This window comes from Varanus komodoensis, unplaced genomic scaffold (genome assembly GCF_004798865.1).
Source record: "Varanus komodoensis strain SLA01 unplaced genomic scaffold, ASM479886v1 scaffold1, whole genome shotgun sequence".
NCBI classification, from domain to species: domain Eukaryota; kingdom Metazoa; phylum Chordata; class Lepidosauria; order Squamata; family Varanidae; genus Varanus; species Varanus komodoensis.
The window spans coordinates 48,300,320-48,311,691 of record NW_025335268.1 but is presented as its reverse complement, the minus strand read 5'-3'; the positions used below and the strand labels follow the sequence as shown (position 1 = coordinate 48,311,691).

Below are 11,372 nucleotides of genomic sequence, written 5' to 3'. Positions count from 1 at the left end.
GTAGGGCAATGCTGCCACCTATGGAGGCTGTGCAGAGAAGATACGTAAAAAGAATGGAAATGCAAACAAATAATAAGAAATAAAGGGATGGAAATAAAAGCAAAACTGAACTGGAAATTTACAGTGTCAGAAAAGTTACAAAGAATTTTTAAAAGCATTTAAATATGGAAATGCCTATGGAATTACAACTACAAACATGAAAAATAGATACAAACTGGATACAGTATAGTAAAAGTTAAATACAATAAATTTAATAAAATTTGCAAAGTTACAAATAAAATAAAATTGAGACTTTTACTATTCACAGGTATGGTACATACTGTATCCATCCTGTATCTGTTCTGCATTAATGTAGTCCTAAGTCCATCCTATCCCATGTTTGCATCATTTTATTAGCATTTCTAATGCACAAAGATTTCATTTATTTATATACACAACATTCCATAATATACCCATTTTGTAAATATTTTCCCTTGCATGCTTTTCGTACACAGGTTTTGAGCTGAGAACTGCATTGATAAGTTTGGAAAAATGAGCAATGTGAAAGGTATCAATATTTCAATCTATATACTAGTCTGGGAAGTGCAAATTACCTTGGGTTATTTAAAAATGTGGACCAAATTAAATGAATTCTCCAGTACTCCTCCTCACAGGAACTAACTTCCCAGTTGAAACAAGGAACTATCTTTGATACTTTTTAATGTGACACTTATATAAGAGTTTTACAAATCTGCAAACATAACAAATTTCCCTTACATGGAAGGGGAATTTAATAATTAATTGATTGTTTGAATATCAGTTTGTGTATTGATCACTACCTAAATTGAGAAGGTAAACAAAAAAGATAGGAATATTCCTACTGTTACTGAAAGGGTAGAAATATTTCTGTAGAACTATTGACCTCACAGATGAATCAAAATAGTACTTTCTTTGGAATCAACTAGTGTTTACAGTAGCTCATGTTTCTGGATTATACAGAACTCTTCTTCAAGCTGACAGTTCAAAAAGAGGGGAAAAAAACGGTTTCTGAAGCAGGCAATAATGCTTCCAATTCCAGATCCAAATTCTTAATAAAGGGCTAACAGGGACAGATCTCTAAACAATTGGTTTAGTGTATTCAAAAGGGGTAGGAGATTGTGAATCCATAAAACTGATTGTGATTACAGAACTAGAAGGTGACAGCCACCGTGAATTAAATATAAGTTGTAAGCCAAGTGATGACCTCATAGAGACATATTCATTTCCTGACAAAAGGGACTCTTTGGATCCTTGTTTTTTGTTTCAAACATCTAGTGACATGGCTCAGTGCAACAAAACACACAAGAGAAAATGAAAGACCCAGACCATACTTCATTTGAAACATCTTATTGTATATACAAATCTACACAGGTGTAGAAGCAAAACAAAATGAACAAAAATTAGTTGATTTCAGAATGAGTCAGTGTATCTTTTTTGTACATGTCATGTACACATCTAATAATCCAAATTAGAACAGCATCAAGAAAATCCATGTAAGTATAAAAGAGCTTTTACAAACAGTAATAAAAAGATCATGGCACTAATCCAGCAACAAAATTATCTTTTAAAAAATAAATCTACAGACCAGTTGTAGGTTTGGTTTGGTTTTGAATGACCGCTACTGCTTCAAATACCTCCCATTACCTTTATCATTCCATCTGATTTGGAGCAGCAAAGGACTATAACCTATTGCAGTTTGCTATTTGGTGCATTTATACTATCTTTAAAACTAGGTTCTAGATTCATAAATACTTGTTTTTACATTTCCTATGTGTCTGAAATGGAGGGGTGGGGGGTAAGGTGGGATAATATCCAGTGTTGCACAAGCAGTATGTTGCTCACACAAGATTTTCCCTGGCCCTGCTGCTCCTTGGAGATCTCAACTCTCCAGAACCTGGAGACTCCAGAGTCCTCTGAAGAAGATGCTGAGAAACACAAGGGCTGACGCTGTTCCATTAGTGGAAGGAATCCACTTGATGGTACCTTTAGCTTGTTACCAGGGATCACTGACCACTGTATACTGAGCAGGGCAGGGAGGAAAACACCTAATGATGCTGGAGAACATGAGGATGTAGCACTAAGGACAAAAGGCATCTAAGGAGCTACCATGTAGTTACGGTCAGGATAGGTTTTCATTGCCCCACCCTCTTGACCTGAAATGCCAAGCGGCAAGCCCTGCCAAAGATCCAGTTTACGGGCCACTGCTGCTCATTTTCATTTCTATTACTCATCGTGTGCTTACATTAGCCATCCCATTACTCAGAGGCAATCTGGGCACAAGTAACTGGGAATGCTGCCTATGCAAAACTTATTCAAGTGTATTCCTCTGCCAGAGAACCAAGTTCTCTGCATGGCTGACTGGCCACTGCCATAGAAAAATGGCAAAGCAGTTCTGTGTATAATAATGAGGCATCTTAAAACCTGAATTCGAGCAGTAACACATTTCTTCTACTGGCAGTTTGCTATTTGATACAAACTCCCTGGGGAAAATGTTCTTTTTGCTATAATTCTACAAACTTAAATTCCATTCTTTTTGTTTTATGAAGAACAAAACTGTGCAGGTATTCATATGCATCCAGATAGACTTAGCTAAATATGATTCCCTGATAATTCACCATGGAGAAAAACACATTAAATTATATTTGCCATATTTTATCTTCGACCACAAGTGAGTACTTTTCTGGGGCAGCTTTGCCATTGAACAAATGCTTGAATATGGCTCAGGGGTCATAAAAGGGCCATGATTTCAGTGGGATGACACCAGTCGGGCTAATCTGTTTACATGATATGGTCAACAATACATTGTAAGCATCAAGATAAGAGTTGACTGATATCAAAAGGTCATGATTGCTTCAGTGCCACCTAATAAACAAGGTTTCCCAGGTGGTTTATAATAAATGGCTTCACTAGCTTTAGATGATGCTTTATCGACAATGCTATCTTTGGAAATGTCTAAGACTGAGAAAGGGAAAGAAAACCAGACTTGATTGACAAGTCCATTTAGGTAACTGCCATCACTTCACACTACACTTGGGCTCGCTTCACATACTTGTTTTCAATATGTACAGATTACTCAGTGTGAGTATTGAGCACATCTTCTTATAGCATACATTATTTCCTACCTGAAAGTGTTTTTTGTGTGACGGAATGCATAAGATGAGCTGCAACTCTTATTCTGTATATATACTTCTTTTACCCACAAATGTCTATGCGCATGTGTGTATATATAGCTTGCTAAGAGTTGAGAAGAAGAGGTGGCAACCCAGGAGAGTAAGAACACAGATCTACTTTGATAGATGGAAAAGCAAATGCCAAGATTTTCACAGTACCATATTTTTCAACTACCAGAATCACAGGAATTGTTTCCAGGTAAAGACAGTTACATTAGTGCACTTGCATTATGTTCCTCAGAAGAAAAATAGCAAGTAAGGGCACATAAATCTTGTGTAATCAGTAAAAAGTAAGCAGATACTTGTAGGAGGCTTACATTATTTCTGTTGAACTGCCATTGCCCTGTGTACATATGTCCATATGAGTATTTGGAACAATGAAGAAATGCTTTTTTCTACAGTTGCTCTTTGTGGATGTTTTTAAGAAAATTGGCTCTTCATTAAAAACTGAAGATCTAGCAAATTAAAGGTAAAAATAATTAAATTGCAATCAGACCAAAGGCACAAGGATGCCCATAACAAAACAACGGTATGTACTGTCCCTCTCCAACATGCTCAGAAAGATATCACAGCTAGCTGCTGTCCTACTCAGCTTGCTGCAGTATCTTGCACTGAATGGGGGGGGGGGGGATTTCCTGAAAACCAGCTGTTGCAGTGACAACACAGCCCTTGACAGTGTAATACATTTGGTATCAAATGAATACACCACCGTTTTATTTTTGGTGCATTATACTTCTACAGAAAAATCAGTCCAGTTTCTTTTTCCATGTGGATCCAGAAGTTCAGCAGTTTTTTGATTTTATAACCCATTCAGCATTTGGGTTTAGTTGATACAAAGCCTTCATGTAGGTATCATCATCTAGGCAACGTTCACCTGTTATAAAACACATTAATGATATAAAAATTACAGATTTAAAAGATAATTTATTTTATTTAAAATGTTCCTTAGTTACCTGTTAGGACAGGAACCTTCCTAAGACAATAACAACAGAACACATAATAAAAACAGAAACAGTAATAAAAACAGTGAAAACACAGGAGAAACAGCAATTGCAGGAGCCAGCTGATGAAAATAGCAGACCTCAATATAAAATAAAGCTTACAACAGATTATGGGAGCAACAACTTGGACAGGCCCATTGTGAAATAGCAAGCTGACAGGCCTTCTTAATGGCCTGCAAGTGATAAGGGTTGTCAGATTTCTGATAACAACTTATTCTAAAGATGCTGGGCCATCATAAAAAAGGCCGGCTCTCATGTAGCGACCAACTCACTACTCTACAGGTGGACGAATGAGCAGGACCTCTCTTGCTGATCTTAAAATGTGAGCAGGCTGATACGGGTGAATGTAATCCTTTGAGTAATTTGGTGCTATACTGTTTATAGCTTCAAAACCAGCATTTTAATTGAGCTTGGAAACATAACAGTAAGCAATACATAGTATTGGTTATATAACAAGCTAATCATCTTGTTCATGCCAACATTTAGCCCTATTCTGTACCAACTGAAGGTTCTGAACAATCTTCAAACACTGCTCCATGTACAGAGTATTCCAGTACTCCAGCTGGAGTATTATTAGGGCATGGATTACTGATGCAAGGTCCATTTTCTCCAGACAGTGCTATAGCTGCTATTCCAGCCTAAGGTGCCAAAAATGCACTCCTAGTTACTACAGCCATCTGGCTTTTCCCAGTTAATGCAGAGTCCAGGAGTACTCTGAGGCTATATACACTTTGTCTTATAGGTTGTAAACCTTAATCAGGAGTAGTTGGTTCCCCATCCCACGGTGTTGCCATATTATGTGAATTAATTATTAATTATTTGTATCCCTGCAACCACTGCACCATACAAATCCAACAGCTTCCATGGGTTGTATAGATGGAAACAAGAAATAAAAAAGCATGAAGAATAGGATGGAACCTTGCAGGCTATCAGTGGATACTAGCCTTGCTGATTGTGCCAACTCCTTTACCAGAGGTGGCATGTCAGCGTACACCAGTTTCTGAGGAGCTTGGGCAGGCAGAATTTTTGCACCCATGTGGCTTGAGAGATCCTGTGGGCAGCTGGTTTGCCACAGTGGACCTTCAGTCTAATCCAGCATGGCTTTTATTATGTTCTTATGCTGCAATGTCTTTGAAGTGGAACAAAAGTTCCCTAAACCTCCATAAAGGACCAGACGTACTTTTAAAATGTGCCACCCAAACTCAGTGGTCCATAAAGATACCATTGTTGGCAGTATCAAAAGACACTAAGAGTCTAAAAGAACCAACAGATTGTACTCTCCCATCTATTCCCAATGTAAGCAATCAGCTAAGACAACCAAAGGCATTTCCATCTGATAACCTGACACTTGATTAGAGTGTGTCTAAATATCAGTGTTATCTGACACCGCTTGGGGTTGTGAGGCCATCACACACTGTAGCTCCTTGTCCAAGAATGTAGATGCAGGTTGAGAGGAAGCCCAGGAACTCTGCTCAGCTTTGGCAGATTTCACAAGCCATTGTGGACAAAGGTCTAAAAGGCAGCTGCTAAGTTTCCTCCAAGCATTTAGTCCATTTTTTCATGTTGCACAGGCTAAGAGGTATCTGTAACATGTTTTTATGGGATGCTAGCCCTGTCCATCTCAGACTTTGCCAAATCAATGGTGTCTAAGTCGACCCAGAGCTTTCACTGGAAGCTCAGGTGACAGCGGTGACGAGGAGCACTTTCTTTCAGCTTCGGCTGATCCATCAGCTGCATCCCTACCTGGAGAATGACTGCCTGGTGACAGTGACACATGAGTTGGTGACTTCCCGACTTGACTTCTGTAACGTGCTCTACGTGGGACTGCCCTTGAAGATGGTCTGGATACTTCAACTGGTTCAAAATAGAGCTGCCAGGCTGCTGACAGGGACTGGGCGTTATGTTCACATGACTCCAGTTCTCCGTCAGCTTCACTGGCTCCCCATTGAAGTCTGGGCCCAATTCAAGGTGTTGGTTATGACCTATAAAGCCCTTAACAGCTTGGCTCCTGGTTACCTGAAGGAGCGCTTACGTCCATATATGCCCGCCCGCCCCTTGAGATCTGCGGGAGAGGCCCTTCTCCGGGAACCCTCCGTGAAGGAAATTAGGAGGGTAAGTACTCGAAGGCGGGCTTTCTCTGTGGTGGCGCCCAATCTATGGAATGCGCTCCCCAGAGAGGTCAGCCTGGTGCCGTCGTTATTCGTTTTTAGGCACCAGGCGAAGACCTTTTTATTTAAACGTCATTTTAATTGTTAATTTAACTGTTAATATTATTTATTTTATATCCTTGGCCAGGTTGACTCAAATTCTATTGTTTTTATATTGTGATTATTTATTTATTGATGTGAGCTGCCCCAAGGCTTCGGCAAATGGGGTGGCATAGAAGTTTCCTAAATAAATAAATAAATAAATAAATTGGCACAAATAGAACTGTCTTGATTAAGAACGCAGTCTCTCTTACCAGGGTCTGAAAAAGCCTTATCATCTAAATGCACGGTATTAGCATTATCCTTCCCTACCTTGGCTGTCTTTAATCATGGCAACTTTGTGAGATACTGACAGAGGCTATGCTTACGTCTTTCCCCAAGTAAGGTGGTAAAGTCTGACATAACCCAATGATACATCTGTCCTCCTCCCTGGCCTAATACCCCTGACTTGAATGGTCTGACAAACACTCCTTCATGCACATAAGTCTCTGGTATTCACAGATCTTCAGTATGCACTTTTTACTACATTGTCCCCTCCAGCTGTGACCATTTAACAGACAAGTTACGTGCCTCTCTTTAAACACTGCTCCCTGCTGCATAGTATAAAGCAGATGGGCAGTAAAGACTACTCAAGGCCAGTGCAGGTATATTGTAGGGGACAGGATGAAAGAGAGAGAACCTACTGAGTCCTGAAGTGACCATCGAATTCCATCCCACACTGTAGCTGAAGGAGAGAGCCAGTGTGGGGTGGTGGTTAAAGTGCTGGACTGGGGACCTGGGGGATCCAGGTTCTAGTCCCCACTCAGTCATGAAGCTCATTGAGGGATTATGGCCCAGTCTGAGCCCAACCTACCTCACAGGGCTCTTGTCATGAGGATAAAATGGAACTACATATGCTGCCTTAGGTGCCTTACAAGAGGAAAAAAAGGCGGGATATAAATACAAGGTAACAACAACAGCAACAATGTAATGTGGGCAGCTACAAAGCTGCCTCTAAATAGTAGCACCTACTGGAGTTGGCCGTTCCAACGCGGAGAGTCAGTTGGCACTCACGCCTCATTGTCCAACACTGCTCAAAGCCACGTGGCTGACATCACATCACCCTCTTCCACCACCAGGGCCCCACGTCCCGCACTATGCAACATCCAAGAGCAATGTCCTTACACTGCATATTCATAACTTCTCACCTGGCCCTAGACATGTTCCATCTCCATAGAGGCACTTTCATGCATTATCTGTGGTCATTTCAGCAGTACCACGTGACATGACCCCTGCCTGAGTCTGTGCATAATCTGTCGAGTAAACAGCCTTACCAATATTTCCTCCAACTTCATATAAAAACACCTCTTCTTTCTTCAGATCTTGGACCATCCCACTATAAAGAAATATAACAAATAATTAGGCCAAATACAAAAGCTACTCAATGTAGTTAGGAGGTTGCTCTACAGCCTGGGAAATTGCCAGTGCACTAAAATTATCTTTTCCCATCTGTTAAATTACTGAAATAAGCATATCATACTTGGATGATAATGGAAAGATGAACATATACTATAATGAATCACATGGAAACAAAATGACTTGGAAGTAATTCATATATCCACAAAGGCTGGTAATCTTTCCATTTTTAACACAGGCACTTGATTTGTACTATTTGAATGGATTCCATTATCTTAAACTGATGCACACAGTTAATGTTCATACTAGAGGCATATATTCCTAAAACTGAACACACACACACACACATATATTATATATATATAATATAAAATTATATTCACACACATACACACACTCCCAGGACTGCTTTTATTAGCATTGTATTATATTACATTTATATCCTACCTCTTTTCTTTTGCAAGCAATTTAGGTGGTTTACAAGGTTCTCTCCATTTTATCCTCACAATAACTGTGTGAGGGAGGTTAAGCTAAGTCACTAACTGACCCAAAATCACCCAGTGAGCTTCTTCACTGAGTAGGAACTAGAAGTCTAACAAGTCCCAGTCTAACACTCCAGCCACTATACTGCACTAGCCTATACAGACAATTCACATGCAACACACATTGCATCGAGTCCTATTGCTGCCATCAGGCATGCGCTATCACTACAAACATAACTGGGAGAAGGGGTGCAGCCATGCTGCAGAAGCAACCAATCTGCTGTGCCAGTAGCCCCGTTTTGTAAAACCCACATGAGCACATGCATTCTCAAATTTTGGACTGGGGGAGCAAGTACCCTTCTGTGGGTTTGCTCCACTTTTAAAATGTCAAAACGCATGACAGCAGAGAAGGATTTAATTGGTAAATGTGTCATGAGCAGAGCCGGCTAGAGCTGGGGTTGGACTACATGCCCTGGGAGATCCCTTCTGACTCACTCTATGCTTCTATGTTCTCACTGCAAAAGAGCTAAAGAATACTTGGGAAATGATAGGATGATGTTTGAAGGTACAGATGGGGCAAACTGCACTGCCTGTCAATAGAAATGCCATGGCACTGTATGGTTGGTCTCTGTGAGAGACACACAAATATGTTACATGCAAATGAGGCAGTAACTGCAGGGAGCAATGCCATTAACCACTCCAGATTTCCAATTGACAGCAGGTTTCCCTGAAGTATTGGTGTAACCAGGAGGGAAGACATCTGTACCTCTCCATAGGAAAGATTGTATCAGGAACTAAGTTTCCCCTTACTTGTTTTAAGCATCCAAAACCACAGACAGTCTCTTTGAAAAACAGTTCTTCATTGCCAAAGCACAGCTAATGAGTTTTATCAACTGAAAGACTAGTCTCTGTGCATGGACAGAGTGGTTAGTTGATCCTAAACTAGAAAGTACTTCTGAAAACCTTCCTTTTAAATGGTAATGGAATCTACTCCTCTGCATGGGTCACCCTTTAGAAGGACAAGCTGTCAAGATCTATGCAGGCCCTCTAACCAAGTAGCTCTTTTATCCACATACCACGTCCTGAGAGAGGGGCTGGACAGGAAATAGACGGATCTTCCACCTCTCCTCTGTACCCTTGCTTCTCTTACAAGCCCTGCCTTTCCCCTGGTCTGTCTGAGAATCTGGGGGCAGAGGCCTTGAGAAAGTCTGACCCTTCTCTAACCCCTCAACTCCCACACCCCCATCTCACAGTCTTCACTCAGTGTCACCCTGTTCTTGGAAAGTGCACCATCATTCCCAACAGAATCACAAGTAAGGAGCCACTTCTCAAAAAATGAAATTGCTATATGTGCGTTTGCAGGCTTGCAGCATTTTAGAACATGAAGCAATTTCGAGGGCTGGAAGTCCAGGTACAAGACTGTATATTGATGATTTCAACCTGAATCTGCATAATAAGAAAACTCCCTTGGATCTTAAGAGTCAAAGATCGTGCTGCACAAACACCAGGAGTGTGACAGCTCCCTCCTTTGATCTACAGCTCTTCCTGTGTCCCTAAAACTGAGTGCAGGATCTTGTAGAGTGACCTTTAGATGGTGTAGGTGGAAATCAGCAACACAGCCATCCATGAACAGAAATGCCTTCTTCACGGACAGTCAGATTGCTGGAGTCTATGTAGCTAGAGAAAATCTGACAAATATTCTTTTTGGTACTAGAAAAGGCATCTTTTCATGTTTATACACACTGACACAAATTTTCATGGAAGAAAGTTCTTCCTCCACTTCCTGTATCTTTCCATTTCACCAGTGACATGCTGCATGCATCTATTCATCACAGAAGCAATTCCTCAACAAATGTGTCTGGAACCTTCCAGCCACTGGGGCATATCCATGGGTTCCCAACATAGCAAGCTGGCCTGAGATCACTGTTCCAAAACTGAAAATGAACATTCCAGTTGGTAAAATAAGTTGATAAAAAATTGTTGCCTTTTCTTTTTAATGAATTCAAGATAGAGAAAGTTAATAATTAAATATACATTCATCCTCTGGGCAAAATTAAGTCAGATTTTTTTCCTTGCTGTAGAATTTAGAACTATCACATTAAAAAATGAAGTGCTTGGGAGAAAGAAAGGCAGGCAGGCAGGCATGTACCTTTTTTGGCTGAGGAACCTGCCAACTATATCGCTAGCTTTTAGTTCTTCTGTCAGCTGGATTGCCATGGAAACTTTGGAAAGATGAGGCGCTTGCACCCGTATTACTCTCTGAGGAATATCAGCCTGAAAAGCAATAATGAAATTGGAACATAGCAGCTTGCAGCTGGCAATGAGGAATATCTCAACAGTGCAGAATAATTAATTTGGACAGATCACAAACTGAAATTAGACATATTGTTCTATGCAGAGAAGACTTTTTAACCTATTATACAATCAAATAAAATGTGTATAAACACATATCTTTGTTATAGGGATAGAACATTAAGGATAGGAACTGTGACAGGTATTCACAGAAAAAGTGCATGTTCATCTGAACTGAATCTTGTTCTTATTAAAAACAAAACCAAAAACACTCTCTTTTTTAATTTGTGCTTTTGTTATTACTAAAAGCATGTTAAGATTAGTTAATAGTTTGGTTTTCTAACCAAAAGTTTTTCCCTTGCCAGATATTGAAGTTATTTTATGTTGTTGAGTATCATTCTTAATTACAAAATTAAAGGTGTTCTATTTCAAATTCTGAATGTGATTCAACTCATATTAAGTTATACATGAAATTCCTTTTAAAAAAAAGGATAGGATTTTTAGTTTGTTCAAAATTCAATGCATTTTATTAAAACTGTAGTACTAGTTACAATCCCTAGGATTGGTTTCCCAAACCTGGTGCCCTTCAAATGTATTGGATTGCAACTTTCATCATTCCTATTAGCCATGCTGGTTGAGAATAATGATAATTGCAGTCCAGCACATCTGAAGAGCATAAAGGCTATCCTAAACATAATCCTCAGCAGGCATTTTGCTGCTAGCCTGGCTCCTCACGTTAGGATTTAATAATAGAATACTGAAGTCAGTCTCTCTCTCTCTCTCTCTCTCTCTCTCTCTCTCTCTCTC

The 11,372-nt window shown here is 39.9% G+C and overlaps 1 protein-coding gene across 2 annotated transcripts in view; it reads right to left on the bottom strand.

Annotated features, from left to right (window-relative positions):
* Positions 1 to 1,349: 1,349 nt before the first annotated feature.
* Positions 1,350 to 11,372, bottom strand: part of ARHGAP18 (Rho GTPase activating protein 18) — a 60,840-nt gene continuing 50,817 nt past the window's right edge. For both annotated transcript variants that reach the window (XM_044424725.1, XM_044424736.1), the window contains 3 exons: positions 10,423 to 10,547; positions 7,710 to 7,771; positions 1,350 to 4,062 (listed from right to left, as the gene is read on the bottom strand). In XM_044424725.1, the coding sequence (XP_044280660.1) occupies positions 3,971 to 4,062; positions 7,710 to 7,771; positions 10,423 to 10,547 (279 nt within the window). In that variant the 3' untranslated portion in view covers positions 1,350 to 3,970. The remainder of the gene's footprint in view (positions 4,063 to 7,709; positions 7,772 to 10,422; positions 10,548 to 11,372) is intronic.